Source organism: Manihot esculenta, chromosome 12, assembly GCF_001659605.2.
Source record: "Manihot esculenta cultivar AM560-2 chromosome 12, M.esculenta_v8, whole genome shotgun sequence".
Lineage (NCBI taxonomy): Eukaryota > Viridiplantae > Streptophyta > Magnoliopsida > Malpighiales > Euphorbiaceae > Manihot > Manihot esculenta.
This window is the reverse complement of record NC_035172.2, coordinates 1,419,074-1,441,560: the sequence shown is the minus strand read 5'-3', so window position 1 is coordinate 1,441,560 and position 22,487 is coordinate 1,419,074. Positions and strand designations below refer to the sequence as shown.

Genomic DNA, 22,487 nt, shown 5'->3' with positions numbered 1-22,487 from the left:
ACACATAAGTTCTGTTGTTTGCCCTGCAGCTCAACCTGGATATTAAAGAAACAAAACAGAAGATGCAACACCACAAACCAGAGTCCCCAAAGAAAAAAATAGTATGAGAAAGTATTTGAGAGATGAAAAAATCAGATAATTTTATTGAATAAACAATGCTGTATACATACATAAAGAGCTAGCTAGAATAGAATGATCTAGAAGATGTTCTGTTACTATAGAATTAGGTGATTTTTCTCTGAAATCAATCTGCAAAATATCACTAATATCCTTCATATTTCCTTCTTTTGCCTAATGCTTTGAATGAACAACTTTACAGGCTAGAACCTGAAAACCCCCACTAATGATCCATGGAGGAAAAAAAAGACTCTGATAAATCGCAAAGGAGAAATCGAAATATGGCACCAACATTAGAATCACAGTGTTCGAAAAAGTGGAGAATGTAGAAAACGGGAGTATACCAAGCTACCAATGGCTATTAATTGGCTTTTCATCAATAATACATATTTTTCAAAATAATCCTTAACGTCTATAGCTTCCGGTTCTCAACATCTTACAAAAGAGATTTGCTTCGAGGTCCCATAGACAAGAGTCGCATGAGAAAGGGTCATCTTCAAAATCTTCATCAGAAGTCCATCCTGATCTAGTTTTAGACTGATCAGTAGTAAAAGAACACATTGCTAACTTAGAATTACAGGAGCTGCAAGTCTTTCTCTTCTTCATGTACTCTTCTTCTTGTGCTGGTCCAATTCCAACCACGTAATTGTTCACCCACATGCCCCAAGTAATTCTTTGCACTTTCTTTCTACATTCTGTGATAACCAAGCTTGATTTTGATCTCTTCAAATCAGAAAGTAGCTTCACTCCCTTGTTTCTAAGTTCAGCACCATGGCACACAAGTAATATGCCATATACGTATGTAGCTTCTACATGCCCTTTGCTAGCTGCTCTCTCTAACATTTTGAGACCAGAATCATGTTTCAAAGCGCTAAAGAAATCAATCATTCCTTGTCTAAACAAGGCTTCTGGGTTCCCACTCTTCTTGCACCTCTCTAAGAAAGAAGAGACACCATAGCTGATCTTCCAGGGAAGGACAGGGAAGGAATCAATTGTTACATGCTCAAAAACGTAATCTTCTGATGCAGCTTCAAGAAACCCCTTGCAACATGCTTTGGCATTGACGAGATCAGTGATCGATGAGGAGGCAACTCGAGCAAGGATTTCTGTCAGAAGCTCTTTAGGGACATACTTGAAAGGTTGATGATAATTCTTTCTTCTACGCTTGGTTATATGTTTTGTTGGGTTTAGATTTGCCATTACAAAGATGGGTGTGAGAGGCTCAGATTCAATGGAGGATGTGTGAGTACTGAGAATGAGAATGGCTCTTTATGCTTTTTCTTCTGCCTATTGCACGTTGCATGTATATATATATTGTTTCAAATCTTCTCCAGCATGGATTTGAAAAGCAGATATCCTTGTCTTACATGGATTTGATTTCTTCCTAATACTGCTCGTTAACAAAATATTTTTCCTACCACAAATAAATGAATAATTTCCTAATTAAATACTAAAAAAGATGTGAAGAGGAAAGAAATCCAAACCAACTTGAATACCAATTTTAAAACTAACTAATTTTATTTTATTCCTTTTGATGCACCAAAATTGACTCATAAAATAAGGAAACTGTACTAACCTTGCAATCTTCCCTTCCCAAGGACAAGGCAATTACTTTACCAATACCTATAGAAGCCCCTGTTACTACAACAACAGGCGCTTCCAACTTCTGTGTCTGCCTCAGCAATAGCAACCTCAGCTCTTACTTCTGTATTTGCAATCATAATCGTGATGAATTCAGACATTTTATTGAAGACTCGGATCGATTTTAACGGATGGTCAATAAAAATAAAATTTGTAAAATAAAATATATAAAATAAATAAATATTTAAAAACTTTATAAAATATTATAATTAAATTATATTTTATTTATTTATTATTAATTAAAATATATTAATAATAAATTTATTTTTACATTTATAATTATATTTTTCTTAACGATCAATCAATAATTCTTCTCTCACTCTGCAATAAAATCGACTTTTAATAATATTTATTATATAAAAAACTTTATATTATAATTGTAATATGCAAATTCATAAAAAATAATATCTTAAAAATAACATAACACTTTAATATAATATTTATTATAAATTTTATTTTTTAAAAAATTAAATTATTTAACCCATTAACTATAAAAACAATATTTCCATTTCATTTTTCATAATTTAAATAATTTAACATATTATCTATAAAAATAATACTTAATTTATATTTAAATATTTTTAAATTTAAATTATCTAACCTATAACCTATTAAATTTATATTTTTTTAAAATTAAATTATTTTTTAAATTTAAATAGTACACAAAACTCATTCATTAATAAAATATTATTAATAAACACTTTTATTTATAAAAATTTAAAATTTATTTCTCTACATTTAAATAATTTAATAAATAATTTTAATTATATAAATAGATTATAAACTAATTAAGTGAGAGAATTACTTTTTAATAATAAAAATAGCATATAAAATTAAATTATATAATGAATGGATAATTTTTAGAAAGAAATTTACGTATTGTAGTTAGAAATTTAAAAAATGAACAATAAATTTTTTAAATAAAAATAAATAGAGAATGAGAGAAATAAAATAAAATGAACCACTGAAATTAAATCAATTAGATAGTATTAAAAGTGGATAAAAATGGAGCACGTGCAACTTTGTTAAGAGCCACTGGAGTTTTGCGGATTTGAGTTGGTCTGTTGATAGGTCTAGCAATGTTAAGGAGTAGTTTGAGTTCTACTTTTGACAATTTTGATATGGATCAAAGGGCTAGTGTGGCTACGATTTGCTGGTCAATTTGAAAAAATAGAAACTGCAAGGTATAGAGTCAGAAATGTTCTACACAGTTTGTGGTTTGTTCAGCCTTTTCATTCCTTTAATCTTAGCATAATGCACGATATTTCAAACTTTTTTAGCAAATCAAGACAATTATCTGACAATTCAGATTACAAATGGAAGAAACCAAATGCTGGTTGGACTAAAGCTAATATTGATACATATGTGTTTAAGTCAAAAGGAGCAGTGGGAGGCTATAGTAAAATTTTCAAAGACATTTCTGATCCGATGCTATTAGAAATATTGGCTATTTGGGAATCGCTAAGCTAGATCAAGCAAAGTAATTGTGGAGTCTAATTGTTAAGTTGCCGTTGATCAATTGAGCTTTTTAAATACTACAAGTTCAATGTTTTTAGAAGTTTACAGAGATTGTCAGTATATGTTATCAATTTTGTAGGATGTGCGAGTAGAATTCATTAGGAGATTGCGAATTTTGCGGGTCATCACCTTGTTAGAGCCACTCAATTCAATTCAAGTATCTATGTGTGAAATTTTACTCATTCCGATTGTATTATCGCAACTCTTGCCGCTGAATTACAGTAATAAATATTTTATTTTTAAAAAAAAAAATAAAAATTTATTTAATAAAAAATTAAAAAAAAAATTAACTTTATAAACTACAAAATATTTTAATTAAGTAATTTTAAAATAAAAATTAACTAATAAATTTTTTAAATATCAGCGATATATAAAATTATATAAATTCCCTTTGAAAATTTTTAAGGGGCATAGGTTTTTGACACCAATGTGATCAACTTTAAATCTTTCCAAGGATCCCAAAAATTACAAATTAATTACACTACAACCATAAAACTGCTTCTCTTTTCTAAAATCCGTTTTAGAACAAAAGAAATCCATGAAAAAAGTCATTCTCAAAATCTTTTAACATCAAATTAAATAAAATAAATTAAAATTTAAAATTTTAATATTTATAAAATTTGAATCGATTTTAAATAAAAATTTATTTAAATTAAATTTATTTAATTCGATTTAATTTTATTATTTAAAATTTTTAATGTAATTTTTTATTTTTTATATTTTATTTTTAATATTTTAAAATTTAATTAAAATATTTTAATTTTAGTAATGATATAATTCTCTATATTATAAAAAATAATATATTAGTGGTCACTTAGAAATCCAACTCCACAACTAAGAGTCTTGTATTCAATACCACTTAATTAAAACTAACTGATTTTATTTTATTTTATTTCTTTTGATGCTTGGAATTTGCTGATGTGATCAGGCAGATTTTGGGCATTAGATTCAGATTTGGGATCTTAGAGGATTTCTGTTTTCTATTTTTTTAAATTAAAAACAATTTTTAATTTCTGTTGTTTAATTTATATCAAAAATAACTTTATAAATTTTTATATAAAAATAAATAGTAAAATATATTTTTGAAATATGATAATTAATAATAAAATAGAAATATATATAATTTTATAAATAGTTCAATATAAAAATAAATAATAAATTATTTTTATAAAACATATATTATAATAAAAAAAATTACTATTTGGCTTATATAATTTAGAAAAATTTATTGGTTAGTTTTTAAATTTTAAGAAATATATTAACATGGTTAGAGATGTAAATGGATCTGCGAAAATTAAACCTATCTGCATTAGAAATTTGAATTCAATTTATATTAACAATATTCAAACTCAATTAAAAATTAAATTAAATTATTTAAATTCGTTTCAAATTCAATTATTATTATCCGAATAAAATTCATATTTATTTAGTCTTATATATTTTAATTAATAATTTATATAAAAATATTTTCATTAATAATTTTTATTTAAAAAATTCAATATTTCTTAAAAATATTTAAATTTTAATTTTTAAATGAAAATATATAAAAAATTATACATATTATTATAAATTTTACAAAATTTAAGAACAACTGCATAAATTTTTATAGAAACTAAATAATAAAATATTTAGAGGCTAAACTAATAGGAGAACTAATTAGTGTATTTGATATCTCATGAATATTTTGATATATTTTTTAAAACTAAGATACTAACTAATAATTTTTCAATTACACAAAAACTGAATAATAAAATTTTCTTAAATAAAAATTTAAAAAGAGAATAATTAATAGAAATATTTATAAAACTGAAAAATCAACTAATAATTTTTTTATTATTAAAAATAAATAATTAAAAAATTAAACAAAAATAACTAATTAATAGATTGTTTAAAACCTCAATGACTTTTTATTGTATTCTTTTTATTCTATAATTTTACTTATTTATTTTTTTAGTTATACTAAAATTTTTATCTATTTTCATTTTTTGCCTATAATAACATATAAATATACTATTATAATCTATTTAATTTTATTTTATTTTTAAAAACTCTCAAAACATCTATAGTATTTAATAAATTTTAATATATTTAAAATAGATATAGTTAAAAAATTAATTAAAAAAATTATATTTCTTAATCACTCCGTTTGAAATCAATAATTTTATAAGAATTTAATTCAATTGATTTTTTTTTCTTATTTAGAATAAAATAATTTAAAATTTTTTAACTTAAAAAATTTTTATTATGCATAGAAATGAAATTACGAATAAATGATTTTATAAGAATTTATTTAAATTATTTTTTTATAAAATAATTCATATCAAACAAGAATATATGGATGAAAAAGTAAGATAAATAAAAATTATGGGACGAAGAGAATATTTTTTTAAAATAATAAATTAATTAATAAATGTTTTCATATAATACAAATTAAATAGTAAATTTTTTTATAATAATAAAATAAAATATTATATTTTATAAATTAATTTAATAAATTTATATTTTAAAAAATAAATTTGATTAATGAAGATGAAATTTTAAAATTGTTAATAATAATTTAATAAAAGTAGCAAAAAAATAGGTTTGATAAAATATATATTTGTAGTTTTTAGTTTTTAAATGCTTTTTAACAAGTAATAAAAATAAAAATACAGCACTTTCAATTTAACAAATTTTCGGTTTCTATTATACTTGTGCATTTCAGATTACGGTTTCAGTGTTAAATCGAAGAGAAAATATATAAAAATTGTCATTAGATATAACCATTGCAATTCACATAGGATAAAGCAAAGAACTCATTACTCAGGCTTAGGAACGCCTTTCTGCTGGTCTGGTCTTCTTGAATTATTATTGGATTGAATCTTCACAAATAAGTTTTTGTTGTTTGCCCAGCAGCTCAACTCGGATATTCAACAAACAGAGATCGTCCACTCTTTCCGGTGAATTCCTTACTTCTGCTGCCACATGGACGGTTGACGAAGAGAAGCATGTTATCAACATTTTATCACTTGCCAAACATATCTGAATTAATTTTTTGCATGATGACCTTGTCACTCCTAACTAGTGCTTGGCTCTCAAGTCTCAGAGCAATAATTATGGATCTCATGATAAGAGGATGATCGAAGTTCTGCAGAGCTGAAGCATCAATGGCTTACTTTATAATCACTTTTTGGCTCTTATTGAGATTCGGAAGGGATTCTCCATGCTGGTTCCATTGAAGGATATATGCTTATCAAGAGACACAAGGCTAATGCTCTGATACTATGAGAGAATAATTGAAAACTAAAAACAATGCTCTATACATTGAGAGCTAGCTGGAATGGAATGATCTTGAAGCTATTCTACTACAATAGAATTTTCCAGCTATCTTGACTTGGGTGAGTTTTCTCTGCAATCAATCCACACCGTATTCATCTTTTCTTCTCGTGCCTAAACGCACCGTTTTGGTGAACAACTTACAGGCTAGAACTTGAAAATTCCAGCTTCCATGATCCGCAGAGGAAAAAATACAGCGATGATTCGGTTGGATCAAGAACGTGATAGGAATCGATGTGGTGAAAATAAATAATGGAAATCAGCCAATGATTCGTAAAATCAAACTAAATCACAATAAGAATATAACTGTATTTATTTCCTTGAAAATAAGAAAAAATTAAATAAAAATATTTTTTAATGAGACAACTTATTTTACATATTTTGGTTGCAATATTATATTGCTTCTTCAAATATAACGAAGACTTTAACAAAATTATTTTTTAATAAAATAATTTATTTACATATTTTAGTTGTAACATTATAGAATATTTAATAATATTAATGAAATTTTTAAAAATTATGAAATGATTTTTTTTAAAATAAAGTCAAGTTTTCTTAGAAATGATTTATATTTTTCTTTAATCATTCAAAATATTTTTTAGTTTATTGAGATTTTTTATTTGTTTTTTTTAAACAGGAGATTTTTTAATTGTTTAAAATGCCAAAAAATAAAATAATCTTTTTATGAAAAAATATTTTTTCGCTAAAAAGCATAAGTCTAAATATTATATTGCAACAAATTTTTAATCAAAATTAGAACTATTTTAATCAAATCAAAAATAAAAAAAATAGTGAGATTAAGGAAAATTTTGTACTCATATAAAAATTAACTTTTTAATTATTAATTATAAATAACAATATGTATATTTAATAAAAAAAAATTCATTTTTATGAATAATTTATATTTTATAATAAAATTAGTGCTAATATGAGTATGTGATTTCTTTCTATTAAAAATTTGAACTTATAACTTAATATAAAGGCAAAATAAAGGTTGGAAAATGATTGATACTTGTGAAAGACGTTGGCTACCATTGTAATGTTGTTTAAACTTCTAATCACCAATCAATCAATCATAAAATTAAATTACTGCAACTAATTAATACTATAATTAAACGGTTAAGTCGTCATTAGTTGCAATCACTGTCAACTATAATTCGAATGTTTGATAATTAATCATTAGTGGTTGATGATCCTCCTAAACTTCCAATAACGATGGTTTAATGGTCTCCCATGGATACAAACGCCACCTTTTAAGTTATTTCTAAGTGAAATTTTCAAGTTAATACTTAAATTATATATACATATATATTTTAATTTAGACATTTTTTATAATAAAATATTATTTTTATGTGATTAATAAATAAATAAACATTTTAACATTTTTTTAACATGTGAGTAAGAAAAATTAAAATTTTAATTATTATAACAATAATCGTGTATTTTAAACTAATAATAATTATATATATATATATATATATATATATATATGATATCATATCCGCTTAAAATATATTATGAATTATTATTATACGATAAAATTATATAGTAAAACTCTAATAAAATATGACACTTAGATTACTGAAATCTCACACATAAGAAATAACATTTAAATATTATAATAATCAATAATTATAGAATATTCATTCATTTATGACTGGTCAAACCCTTAATAATATCTAACTCTTACTATTAACAAATATTATACAGTAAATTTTCATTATATGGATGTAATCGCGTAATTTCTTATTTATTAATCGGTATTATTTAAATTTTAAAAAAATTTACTAGAGAATTTCATATTCTCACAATATAAAAATAAAATATGCATAAAATATTTTTTTTTTAAATTTAAGTCTGATTTAAATATTAAAATAGTTATATATAATCGTAAATCACATTACTAATTTTTTTAGAATGATTAATTATTTTTAATTTTTTTTTGCCACATCAATATAAATGAATCTTATTAAATTATATTTATATAAAAATATAATTTAATAATTATTTTATTTCATATTTATATAATCAAATATATTTTTCTCTTATCAAAAGAATTTAGAATTTTTTGATAAAACGTTTATATTTTTTTTGTAAGATTATTAATTTAAAAGTAAAGTTTATTTTTAATGCGTATATGTGAAGTATTAAAAGATTGCTTATGTAGAGTAAAACTGTATAAAATATAGTATACATATTTTAATAATTGGTACTTCACATTATCATTAAAAAAGATATAATAAATATGTTTTTGAAATAAAGTTTTTAGAGCAAAAGATTCAAATAATTTAAAATAAAGTTTATTTAAAGTTATCCACTCCACCTCATAAAAATATGACAAAATTATTTTTCTATGAATTAAAAATATATTTAAAATAATAAATTTTATTTATTTTTAAATATATTACATATATAACTAATAAATTTTATTTTTAATACAAATCAAATATGGATATATCATTTGTATCCAAATGTATAAATTAATTAATTAGTTTAATTATTATAAAATTAAAAATTTAAATTAATATATGAATAATGTCGAATCAACTTTTATTTATTTGACCAGCCTGACTTCTGATATCGTCAACTGACACGTGGTCTCATTAAGACATCCTTGCATTGGAAAAGTAAATAAATAAAAGTTACTCGTTGATCAATCAGATTTACGGTCAGTAACCTTCATCATTTAACCAAAACGGAAACCCACGGCCCTCGCGTGTCCTTTCCAAAAGTTGTACGAATTGGTCAAAAGACCAAAACAGCGTCGTCTCGTACTACTTCTCTGGGTTTTACTTTTTCATGCCTAAAGTTATTACAGTGATTTGTCTTTTTTTATATAGAAAAAAAAAGTGTGCGCTATATTTAGTATGATCTTTTAAATATTTGATTTAAAAAATATACTTCAATTAAAATTATTTAAAGTTAAAATTAAGATATTTCTAAAATTATTTACAATAATATTTCTTTAATTTTTCTAATGAGATTCATTCATCATAATTAATTTAGTACTGATAAAACGAATTTTATAAAACAATATATAAATTGATTAAACTATAAATATAATAATAAATTTATAACATTTACAAATTTAATCTAATAATAAATATATTTAAATAAATTTAATAAATTTCAAATTCTATTTCTCACTTTCCAATTATCAATTAAAAAATAATAATAAATTGATAATATTTGCAGCTTCTTAAAATATATCTCACCTTAAAGTTAGAGAGAGTAGATGATAGATGGGTCCCATGGAGAGAAGGAATGAAAAGTGAAGTTATGATGGGCCAATACAATCTTGAGATTGACTTCAAACCAAAGATTGATATTTCTCCAAACTATGGGTTAGCAAATCACAACAAATTATTAATTTAATTAAATAATCTAAATCAAACCTTGGTGTAATGGGGCAGCCTAGCTATCAATATACCTTTTTATAGGTCATTTTTAGAGTATAAATTTTTACCCTAAGTATATATATTTAATTAATTAAAAAATATCACATACATTAAAATTATTTTAAATTTTATTTATAAAAATATATTAATCACTCTTTATTTTATTTATTACTCGACATTTGATTCAGTTACTTATAATTGTAAGTCTCTACTTAATGAGACATATAGTATTAGTATTCATTATATTTTTCGATCTATTAATGGCAGCTGAAATGAACTGTTTGATCTCTATTTATATTTTTATTTTTGAGACTTAATAATATTTAATAAAATTTTTATAATTTTTTTTAAAAAATGTATAGACAATTTGGTGCATATAACTATTGAATTAATCTTCTGGATTTTTTAATTTAATTGATTATTTATTAAATAAATTAATAATTTTAAAATTAAAATTTAATTAAATTATGTCGATTCAATTCAATTAAATATTCATACTTTCTTAATATTGTTTTTATATATATGTGAGCCAACAAAAATTTAAAGTGAGGAGTTGTTATCATTATGTGTGCTTTAGCCCTTTTAAGTTTAATATGTCACCCACCAATTAAAACGACATCATTCTATTATCTTTCTATTAGTGGACATGGCTAATGATAACTCCCTTCTTGTGTTTTGCCTTGTCTTTAATTAATTAATCCCTAATTTACCTCTATTTTTATATTCTAACTAAGGCTTGAACTTAAATTTTCATATTGAATTTAAAATTTGTAATTTTGAAGATAACTGTAATAATTATTAAAACAAAATTTATAATTTTTAATAAACTAAAATTTTCCAATTTTTTAAAATTTGAGCATAAATTTTATGAGCCAATATTATTAATATGTCAAAATAAATGTTGCCTTGTTAAATAGTCCCACTTGTCTAAAAGCAACAATAAATTTTTTTCTTTTTTAAAAAATCCTCACTCAATATAAAAAGCTTAATATATCATAATTAATTTGTATTCAAATAAAAATTTTGGATTATTCTTTCTTACAATATTGTATTATTGTTTTTTACATAGAAATATAATAATGTACCTTTAAATTAAATATTTATTATAAAATTCACAAATATGTCTAATTATTATTTTTTTAAATAAATTTATTTTAAAATAATTATAGCATATGAATTAAATTAAAATAAATTATTATCTTAAAATCAATTAAATGGGGAAAAAAGAAATCACATAGCAAAGGGAAAGTAAGCAACTGAGAAAGAAAAGAGGAAAGAAAAATGAAGGCTTGCTGCGGAGGAAAGAAGCAATTCTAAGAACCAAGCAGAAAAAAGAAAGAAAAAGAAACGATAGAGAGGTTAGCTACTCACAAGTATTGTATCCAACTTTCTCTCATTTTCTCGGAGGAGAGAGAAAGCTAGAAACTTTATAACCGATTTTCTCCGATCTGCTTACTATTTATCAATAAACACCCAGCCATTAAATGCTTTAGATCCGAGTTTGCTACCCAGCATTCTTCGCATTGTAACTGACGTTCAAAGTGATTTTTTGTTTCCAATTCGGGATCTTATTCCATTCAACGAGCCTTCAGCTATATCATAGAAGAAATTTTGACTTGGGTTTTTGGATAAAGTCAAGTCAAGCTGCGTTCACTGAACTTCAAACGGTGAGTTATAGCTTTGTTTTGGAAATTTAAGCTTCAGTGGAAGGCTAAAACAGCTAAGAGCAGTTGAAATTGAGGAGGTTTTGAGGGTGGATGGTGAAATGTTACGGTTTGGTACCGCGGGATCATTTGGGTGACGGGAATTTAGGGTTTTCAGAAATTTTATTGCAGGGCCAAGGAAATGATATCGTGCTCATTGGATATGGATGTTCGACTTCCACATTTTTTAATGGTACAGTTGATTCGGTTTTTCTGACTTGTGTGTGTATAATTGCACTGTATTTGGATTGCTGGAGGTGGGATTAAGTTAATGGAATTTGTGAAGATGGCAATTTGAAAGCAAGGTTCAGTTGTTTTAGTTGGATGCTATAGTTGGATGCAAGTGATGGACAATTGGATTCGGAAAAAGGGTTATTTCAGTTGTGGTTGCAAGGAGAGGTTCAAGTAATTTTTTTGGAAGTTTAGTTTGTAGAGGAGATGCCTCCTTCTCCGGCATTGAGATATTCTCCTGGGAGGGAGCCCAGAGCGGAGAACCATAAGCGAGGCCGCAGTCTTGAAGGTGGATTGTTCTTCAAGGGGAAAGATGATGATCTCGCTTTGTTCAATGAAATGCAGTCCAGGGAAAGAGAAAATTTTTTGTTCCAGTCATCCGATGACCTTGAAGACACATTTTGTAATTTTCTGGACCAATCTATATTCTTAATCCACATATATTAGGTTTTGAACAGAAATATTTGTCTGTTTCTTCTGGTTGATGATGTTGCTTTATTTTCTCTTGTTGTTTTTAAATTATTGCAATACAGCCACAAAGTTGAGACACTTTTCAGATTTCAAGCTTGGAATCTCAATTCCTATTCGTGGAGAAAGTAGCGAACTGCTTAATGCAGACAGGGAGAAGAATGATTATGATTGGTGGGTTGTGATTTTTTCCTATTCTAGCACTCTGTGAACTTTCCATCGTTTATTCACTGGCTTTATGAAAACCTGCAAATCTTTTGGTTCAGAAATGCACAGAAAGAAAGATTTTGGTTTTACATAAGAAACACTTGTTACACTCCACAGATGTCTAAATTATTGGATTTATGGTGGAAAATAATTTAAGTTCCTTACTATGACTGCTGATTGTTCTATTTTTGTCAATTGGCCAATTTATTCACAAAGTTAAGGCGAATAATGATTTTTAAAGAATAATGTTGCATTTAATAGTTTGCGTAAGATTCTTGGCGAGTATTGATGATGATGGATTGCTTGGTGTTATTGATGCTTTAAGGTTATTAACTCCTCCCGACACTCCTCTTTTTCCTTCATTGGATGATGAGCCACCTCCGGTTAATGTTGCATCCAGGGGTAGACTTCGGAGTCAGCCTATTACTATATCAAGGTCATCCACGGTAGGTCACTGATCACTTTTACGCAATTGCATTTACTTGTATACCTTAAACGTTTTATACACACACACATGCGCACGTTATGCGTTTTAGTTTTGCTGCAAATGAGAGTTCATCCATATGCAGATGGAGAAAAGTTACAGAAGCAGTAGGGGCAGTGCAAGTCCAAATCGCTTAAGTCCATCACCTCGGTCTGGTAATAGTTCGGTTCAATCCAGGGGAAGGCCATCACCAGTACCTCATTCTAGTCCAACTCATAGCCAACGACCTGCCACTCCATCACGTAGACCTTCTCCTCCCCCTAATAAAGCTTCAACGCCTGCTCCAAGGTCTTCAACTCCAACTCCAAGGAGGACAAGCACAGGTTCAGGAGCAAGGGGAACTTCCCCTATAAGGACAAGCCGTGGGAACTCTGCTTCACCAAAAATAAGGGCATGGCAATCCAATATCCCTGGTTTCTCTTCTGAAGCACCTCCCAATCTCCGCACTTCTCTGGCAGATCGACCAGCATCGTATGTAAGGGGTTCCTCACCAGCATCTAGAAATGGTAGGGACTCGGGCTCAAGATTTAGCAGGCAATCAATGTCTCCAACTGCTTCTAGAAGTGTTAGTTCATCACATAGTCAAGATCGTATTAGCTCACGCAGTAGAGGTTCTGTGGCATCATCTGGTGATGATGATGTGGACTCTGTGCAATCCATTCATGTGGGTAGTTTGGACCGCTTGGCTTCAAAGAGGACTGAGACATTTCCAAATAATAAAGCTACGGCATTTTCTAAGAAATCAATGAGAATAACGTCTCCAAGTTCTGTTCCAAAAAGATCCTTTGACTCTGCTCTTCGTCAAATGGTATTTCATGTCTATTTCACTTGAATTGCATCCTTTAGGGTATTTTATTGCCTTTTTTTTGGGCTATTGCCTTGCATTACTGTCACAACTGTACACCATGCTTTTAGGGTAAAATGTAAGTAACACTCAGCTGATCTATATAATGAAATAATAAAAAGGAGCAAGCTGTCCTAAATATTAATCCATATTGGAGTGGTTTATTGAACCTGAAGAGGTTATCTAATCTGTCAGAACCTTATAGTATACACTCTTTTAAGCAAATTAGTTTAAAGAAAAACATTTAGGAGCATTGTCTTGTATCAATTCATACTTGTAGAAGTATCAATGCATATATCATTTACCTTGATCAATGTTCTGTGTAGGATCACCGGAAGGCTCCTCAGAACATGTTCAGGCCACTTTTATCTAGTGTGCCAAGTTCTACCTATTATGTCGGAAAAACAAATTCTGCACATCGTCCTTTGATATCCAGGAATTCTTCAGTTACAACCAGCAGTAATGCAAGTTCTGATCAATGTACCAGTGGTGCACCTGATACTGAAGGAAGTGACCACCACCAGGAAGACATGACAATTCAAATTGGGGAAAAAACAAATTCTGATGTGCAGGAAGAAGTATTTGCCTTTGATAAGGTGGATATGTTAAATAAGAATGTCAAGCATGATGTAGGTAACGAGTCAGACTTTCGAGTTGGTGATTCCCATAGAAACCCTGCAACTGAACGTCAACCTAATGACTCTGAAGAGTTCAGTCACCAGGAGATTGATATTGAAACCAGTTCTGCTTCTGACACTTTATGTGTCAAAGCTGATTTTTCGGAAGTCGATAGTACTGAAAACATAAAAGTTTGTTCCAGATGTGGTTGCAAATATCATACCATTGAAATGATAGAAAAGGACATCAATCTTTGTCCAGATTGCAGTAGACAAGATAGTAGTGTGGCTGCCTCAAGTCTGGAGACAATAACAGTAGCTCCTGAGACTTCCTCAGGGTTTTCCTTGAATTTTTCTGAAGAAGACAAGCGACATGATGAACTTGAGACTCAGGTGTCCATACTCAAGTTGCAATCCCAAGTTATTGATGAAGTAGAGTCAAGGATTATTCAGCAAGGAGATGGTGTTAAATGTGGCCAAGCTCCATCCAATGAGCGAAGCAATATGTATGCCCAGGAAAGTTCTCTTCTTAGGTCACTAATGGAGGGAGATGAGCAGAGGATTGCTAGCCAGCATGGAGCTGAGCAGCCAACTGGTAGTCACAGACTGCCTGATAGTGACTCTGGAGGTCAGCAATTGCTGCGATCTGGTGACTCTCGAAGTCTCAAGGTGGACGTTTCAGAAGGTGCTGGCATTTCTGTACTGCTTAAGAGGTCAAGCAGCATCAAGGGGCCTGTCGTGCAAGCTAGAACTTTTGTTGCCTCTAGCATCACTTATGATGATTTCTCTTATACTAGAGATAGTGCAAACAGTTTGAGAAGCTCATTTGGACATGGCAGTACCTCTGCTTCATCCTCTGTTGACTTTAGCTCAGGCAGGCATGTCGAAACTCGTGTTCAAAGGCAGTTAAGTGGCAGGAAATCTGACATGGAGAACAACAGACATGACACAAATACTAGACCTCAAAGCACCGGATCATCTTTGTCTGGAACTTCAAACCACACTAACCATGCTTTAGGTCTTGCGACCAGCACCTATGAAGAGAACATTGAGGCTGTTATTGGTGATATGAAGAATGAAGTAATGGAAGGAGCAAATCAAACTTCTCATGGAAAAGTGGTGGCTTCAGAAAATAAAGAAATGAGGGTTTCTAGTGCATCTTTTACTGGTGCAATAGCAACTGAAGAAGATTTATATGACCATAATGGCAGTAATAGATTAACGGATGCTTCTACCTCGAGTTTGTCATGCCATACAGTTGGTGTTCTGCTAGAGGAGAATTCAGTAGCATTGCTTCCAACTTATGAAGACTCTCATTTGCATGAAAATGAAGATAATTTTCCAAATAATGCTAGCAGTGTCGCAGGTGTAGAAGCATCAGTTATTTCTCCAGATCCCCCTGTTGAAATGGAACAGACCATGTTGAACTCTAGTGTTGATGTACTAAATGATGTTGGGGTGCCCACTCATAGTTCTCTGGCCTCAATATCAGAAATTGAAACTGAGAACTTGCGTCAAGTTTCCCCTGGCTCAGAGAATGATGATGTCTCCACAAATTCAAAGAGCACCATAAATGAATTTCAGGATCATTCAATCCCAACACATTCAGACAAGGAAATGTCTACTTCTGTTCCGGAGCATGGCAACTCAGATCACCTACATGTCATATTCGGTATGTTATCCTAGCATTTTTATCGTGCTGATGTTATCTTTTTGTTAGGTTGACCATGACTAGCTTCAACATGTTTCTCATATCATTGATAAGGGTGATATCTTTTTCTTGGTTAGCTTATAGCGTCTTGTTAACATTTTTTGAATGAGATCTTATCCAATGTGAATTATGTTTGTCCTGTTTTTGCATTTGTAAAGCTAGTGCCATGTGTCGTTCTTACTAATATAAAATGATGCTTTATTTTTTCCATGTGGTAGCAACATATTTGATGCTAATTCAAGCTTTGATATGGAACTAGCAAAATCTATCTTGATTCTCTGACAAATTCTTTGCTTGTTTCAGAGGATTCAACTGTAATGGTTCAGGAAGGAAGTAAAGCAAGAAGCCTAACCCTTGAAGAAGCAACGGATACAATACTTTTCTGTAGCTCCATTGTCCATGATCTGGCCTACCGCGCTGCAGCTATAGCCATTGAAAAAGAAGACTCGGTCCCTTTGGAAGGTTCTCGGCCAGCAGTTACAGTTCTGGGAAAATCCACTGCTGACAGAAAGGATTCACGCAGCAGAAATACAGGGAAACGCACATCAAAATCCATGAAAGTCAGACAGAAGAAGGTGGAATCGGATACAAAATCCCCTTCTAGCAAGACCGAGAACGATGAGAATGCCAATGAATCTATGGTGCGTAATGTTGGCCTTCCTAATAAAATGGACAGTGCAAAGCCTCCAAAGCTGGAATCCAAGTGTAATTGCACAATAATGTGAAAGCGTTTCATTCACAGTGTGCCAACAGTGCCCACCACAAAAATCTGCTGCTCCCTCCAGCCATATGGAGGAGAAGCTGAGTGCTTGTATGTTAATGATTTTATTTGTGTGTTTGAAGGGCTGTTTAGATTATTGCCCATCGGTTTCTGTTGGTTCAGATTTATTTGTAAGAAACACCACCATGTGTTGGTGACATAATTGTAAAGTTTTTATTTGTTGTTAGGTTTATTATTAGTCAAGGCATTGGAGAATTGTGCTTGTTCTGCTCCAGTTGCCACATTCTTGCTAGATTACACCCAACTCCATTGATGTCCTTGGTTAGAGAGAAGTGTGAATTAAAAAAAACAACCATTCATATTCGTTATGATTGTTAAAAAGTATAGCTTTGATTTTGCTTCATTTGCTTGTCCATTTCCATGGCTCGGTGAGCAAATAAGGATAAAAGAGAAAAAGGAATTTTTTTACCCATCAAATAAGAAAAAAGTTCTATTATTATTACTTTTTTTGGGGGGCTTTAAATGAATGTATCCAATTATTAATCTTTTTGTACTTTGTCCCCCAAAACAGAGCAATTGATGCCTTCGAATTTAAATTAATTGATTATATTTTTAAGTGAGGTTGCAATCTATTAGGCCCTATGATGGGCTTAGGCCCAAGTGAAAAAGATCTGCCAGTGACTGCCTTGGCCCAGTAAAAGAATATATACATTTTTGTTTTTTTCTATCTTGGGGGGGGGGGGGGGGGGGGGGGGCTCGGGTAATTTTCCTCTGGAAATTTGAGCGTATTTCCCGGATGGAATTCGATTCAGACTCCGACGTTTCACGTATCTAAGCCACCCCTTCAAGAAACTGAGAACCATCACCGTCAGTCCGTCACCTGTTATCTCCACCACTGCCACTCCCTCAAACTCATCTTCCTGAGCTGATTCTTTTGGTTAATGAGAAGCAGCATTGAATCGTTTCCTTGCGCAGGTTTATAGATTAGGAAGTGAAATTTTGGCTGTGGGCTGCCTACTTAGCGGTATCCTTCTGTCCGCAAATGCAACGTTAACAGTGGTAGACCAGACGGGGAACTCTCTCATCTGCATTCGCATTGCCCTTATTAATTTGTAAGTTTAGTGACTTAGTCCGGTAACGATTAGCAGTTGAGCATTAAGTTTTATTTTTATTATTATTATCAAACCTTAATTACCAAATCAAGTACAAGCTAGAACAATCTGGATTATGCCATTATATTTCTACTTTTCTTTTAAATAATTTAGTTTAAGCTAATTTAAAGTAGTTTGGCGTTTGTTTTTTTTCTGAAAAAATGCTAAAGAGAACGAAGATTTTTAGATTGAATCTGTTCGTCTACTATTTTGAGAGTAATCACTTTTATAGTGAGAAACTGTGTAGCCCTATCACTTGTTATTAAGCTATTAAATTTTTATTTAATAAAAAACTTAAAACTGAATAAAAATAAAGTGCAATGCGAATCAAGTTAGCTAATTTAAAAATTCAAAGTTATTAATAATTAAAATAGGTATTAAGGTATTAATATGTAATTAAATATAGTTATTTAAAAAATAAAACTATTGGATTTTTTTTTTCCCAAGGTAATATAGAAGGAGAGGCACATTCAGTTGAAGAGGGAAGAGAGAGAGAGAGAGAGAGAGAGAGAGAGAGAGAGAGAGAGAGAGAGAGAGAGAGCAGCAAAAGCAAAGACTGTTAGTTAAAGACGTGTGAAGAATTGTGAAGAATGAAGAAAGAAACTAAAGAAAAACAAAGGTGCCGCCAAGAACCCGCCTTGTAAATCCGATAACCACAACCCACCTCTCCTCTTTTCTTCTCCCTCTCATCTACCAAACTCCTCGCCACCTGTAACGCCCTTAAGCTTCTTCCAAGAAAAAAGACAATTTTCACAATTCTTTTATCTATCTATCTATCTATCCATCTACCTATCAATCTTTCTTTCTTACAGCAAAAGGGATCTTTGTATTGAATATTAGAGACGTACTGGACGGGATGGCTGGTGATGCAGCTGGGTCATCTATCCACAACACTGTTTCTTCTTCATTCATATTTACCAACTATCCACTTATTGTTGCTGTTGTTGCCTTCGTTATAGCCCAATCCTCCAAGCTCTTCATTTATTGGTATTGCTTTTTACACTTCTCTCAATTTTAGGAAAATTTTCAATTCTTTGCGTTTCAACAAATCTCTGATGTTTTGGGATCTGTGTTGTGTTTCTTGGCTTCTAAGTCTTTTTCCCCTCTCAATGACATTATTGGTTATTTGTTTCTTTTCTCAGCTAGGTTTTCAAAAGAATGTGAATTAATTAGTTTATGCACGACTCTTTAGAGTCAATTCAAAAGTAGACTTCAGTAGCCATATTCTTAATTGGGAGTTTATTATCTAAATATATTTGTTTTCTCTACCAATAATACGAATCATATGTGTTCATTTGCTTTTACAAACCTAAAAGGAAACTTGCCCCTTGATGACTTCTTTCACAACAATGCAGTAGGTCAAGTTATCAACTTTCGTTAATGAGGAGAGTGTGGAGTATTATGAAAGGTGAGGACTCTACAATGAGCCCACTGGACCTCCAGAGTCCTTGTGAATCTGACCAATAAAATGTGGGCAGTAACATGCTCTTCCTTGGACTGGTTGTCTTGACCAGCGGGTGGCTCTTCTTGACTGGAATTAAGATTTTAGTGTCTCTATCTCTTAGTTATGTTGATGTTTTCCTTGAAAATTGAATAGCAATATACAATTTCAGTTGAGGGTACTGTGTATGGGAACTAGTTTGATTGTAAATGTCCACCTATGAAGCTGAAGGCCTTTCTAGCCCATCATTGATTTGTGTTCTTATGATATTGGAGAACAGCGCGGCCAAATTTTCTGATCCTTTGTTAGGTTACTGATCCTAAGAGCCTTAAGCTTTCCTAGATTTGCAGGTATAAGGAAAGGAGATGGGATTTCAAGGAACTTGTTGGGTCTGGTGGAATGCCATCATCCCATTCTGCCACTGTTACTGCACTTGCCATGGCTATTGGGTTCCAGGAAGGCTTCGGAGGATCATTGTTTGCAACTGCACTAGTCGTAGCATGTATTGTAAGAATCCTTCATCCCCTATGATTCCTCCATTTACCCTGTTTAGCTCAGATGAAAGATATGTAAGGTAAAGGGTTATATTTTACACTGAGAATTTGGTGGCAGGTTATGTATGATGCAACTGGTGTAAGACTACATGCTGGGCGTCAAGCAGAGGTTTGATGCTTCACCTACTCCATTTCTTATGTTCTCCATTATCCTTCTAAACAAAACTAGTACACTACCCACTAAATGATGTTCTTTTTGTCATTTGGGCTCTATTTGTTTCACGGGAAAATATTTTTACATTTTCTGATATTTGGGGCACTCAAAAAAATTGGTTAGTGGAAAATATTTTGTTAGTGAAGGAAAATTTTGCATTAGAAAAAAAAACTCTCTTTTCAAAGAAAAAGTTATTTTCTAAGACAATGAATTATTATACGTTTTAAAGTTTAATAAAAAAAATTTAAAATTATATAATTGCTATTCCATGGAATAGTTATTTCATATTTAAATTTGAACTAGAATTCCATATGTACTGGGTTTCATGTATTTAAACTGTCTTTTCTACAGGTCTTGAATCAGATTCTATATGGACTCCCTGCTGAGCATCCTCTGGCAGAAAGCAGACCTCTACGTGAGCTTCTTGGTCACACTCCTCCCCAGGTTTGTAATTTCCTCATCCTGTTCTCTTATAATTTTCTAAAAGATCTACTGTATATGTAATATGCTTGTGAAGTTGCTCTATCACCTTCTTGTACAAAAACAACTGCCTCCCAGATGATGGTGACCCAGATTGTTATTTAGCAATTAGCAAATATAAGATGCAATAGCATTTAAATTTAGCTTTGAAAAGTGAAAAAGGTGAAGTTAAAAAAGCTTATTTTCCTGTAAGTTCCGACCTCCAATAACATTATAGGCAACATATGATACTGTCTAGAAAGGAAACTCCCACACTTAAAACTCATTTCCCAACTTTAGGGGGACTTCATACATGTCCTCCCCATCTGTGAACAATGGCTCAGATTGTGTATTAGACTCTTCATGTTCATGAAGCATGACATTGGAACCTGGACTAATTATAATTGTTCAATAATGCTGTTTGATAATAGGTTATTGCTGGTGGCGTGCTCGGGATTGTGACAGCAATTGTTGGCCATTTAATCAAAATGAGCACAAGTAGAAGTTGATGCAAAATGAAATCACAGCCTTCTTGCAGCAAATCTAATGGATAGGACTCTGATGACATTATAGGAAAGAATTACAACTTGCAGAGATTTTGACCAAAAGTGGTTCTTAAAATCTTGGAATGATGATTTGTGCTGTTTCCAACTCAGCATCATCTTCCATTAAAACTCACCTTATGCTCATTCTAATGATAACTGCTAATATTTTAGCTATGCAATTTGAACTGAAGGCGCATTATTATATGATGAGGCTCACATGTTTTGGATCCATCTATTCTTTGATTACATTCGTGTAAGAAGTCAATTCAATTCAATTTTTTTCTATTAATGTAATAATTCAATTTTTTTCTATTAATGTAATAATTTATTTATTTTTTAATTTATAAAATTTTTATTTTAAAAAAATAATTATAAATAATTTTGTAAAAATTTATTAAAATTTTTTTCTTATAAAATAAATCATACCAAATGGAAGTTTAATTTAGTTAAGGGTGTTCTATGAAATTTGTGTTAAATTCAAATCTCATTTAATTTAGTATGTATATATATATATAAATTTCTTCTTCCGAATGAGGCACAAAAGCTACATTTAGTTGATTAGATTTTTTCTTTCTTACTATAAAAATGTATATGAAGTAAGATAGAAATATTCGAACTTAAAATTTCACTATAAACACATTCATTCATTATTCTTACCGCATTCGATCGGTTTTAAACTCGCATTAGATCGGTTTGATTTAAAATTGAAAATTAAAATTTAATTATTTATAAAATTCAATTTAATCGATTTGATTTAAAATTAAAAATTAAAATTTAATTATTTATAAAATTAAATTAAATTAACGTTGAGTAGAAATTGATTTAAATTAAATGAATTTAATTCGGTTCTATTTGATTAATTATATTTTAATATCTTAAAATTTAATTAAAGAATTTTAACTTTAATTATAATTTAATCATCTATATTATTAAAAATAATATATTATTATTCATTAATCAATTTGATTTGATTTTATTAATTTTTTTTATTAAAATTAAATTGAATCAAAATAATTAAAATTTTTGAAACAAACGAAACGCTGCAACCTTTTTTATTAGGACTTCTCCATAAAATTTTTAAATTTGTCCATGTAATTAAAATGCAGAACCAGTTAATTAATTTTAAAAACAGAGTTAAATATGTGTTAATATAGTTAAATTTTAACGCTTATATAATGATTTACCTCTAAGTTTTCATTTAGTGATAT

General features: G+C 29.7%; 3 protein-coding genes across 4 annotated transcripts; 2 read left to right on the top strand and 1 right to left on the bottom strand.

Moving 5' to 3' along the window:
• Positions 1-224: 224 nt before the first annotated feature.
• LOC110628365 (putative F-box protein At1g67623) lies at positions 225-1,317 on the bottom strand. Its single transcript, XM_021775007.2, has one exon. The coding sequence runs from the start codon at positions 1,315-1,317 to the stop codon at positions 523-525; it is 795 nt and encodes a 264-aa protein (XP_021630699.1). The 3' UTR covers positions 225-522.
• Positions 1,318-11,223: 9,906 nt separating this feature from the next.
• On the top strand, positions 11,224-17,267 carry LOC110628074 (microtubule-associated protein futsch). Its single transcript, XM_021774536.2, has 6 exons — positions 11,224-12,326; positions 12,457-12,565; positions 12,924-13,044; positions 13,168-13,890; positions 14,253-16,215; positions 16,558-17,267. The coding sequence occupies exons 1-6, from the start codon at positions 12,131-12,133 to the stop codon at positions 16,977-16,979; spliced, it is 3,534 nt and encodes a 1,177-aa protein (XP_021630228.1). The 5' UTR covers positions 11,224-12,130; the 3' UTR covers positions 16,980-17,267.
• Positions 17,268-17,728: 461 nt separating this feature from the next.
• On the top strand, positions 17,729-21,515 carry LOC110627910 (uncharacterized membrane protein YuiD). Of its 2 annotated transcripts, XM_043948598.1 has the most exons (6): positions 17,729-18,087; positions 18,574-19,113; positions 19,918-20,074; positions 20,180-20,230; positions 20,627-20,719; positions 21,166-21,515. In XM_043948598.1, the coding sequence occupies exons 2-6, from the start codon at positions 18,983-18,985 to the stop codon at positions 21,241-21,243; spliced, it is 510 nt and encodes a 169-aa protein (XP_043804533.1). In that variant the 5' UTR covers positions 17,729-18,087; positions 18,574-18,982; the 3' UTR covers positions 21,244-21,515. The 2 variants fall into 2 exon arrangements, with proteins under 2 accessions (XP_043804533.1, XP_021629992.1); XM_021774300.2 differs by lacking the exon at positions 17,729-18,087 and having other exon boundaries at positions 19,002-19,113; positions 19,910-20,074; positions 21,166-21,513.
• The last annotated feature ends 972 nt before the right edge of the window (positions 21,516-22,487 follow it).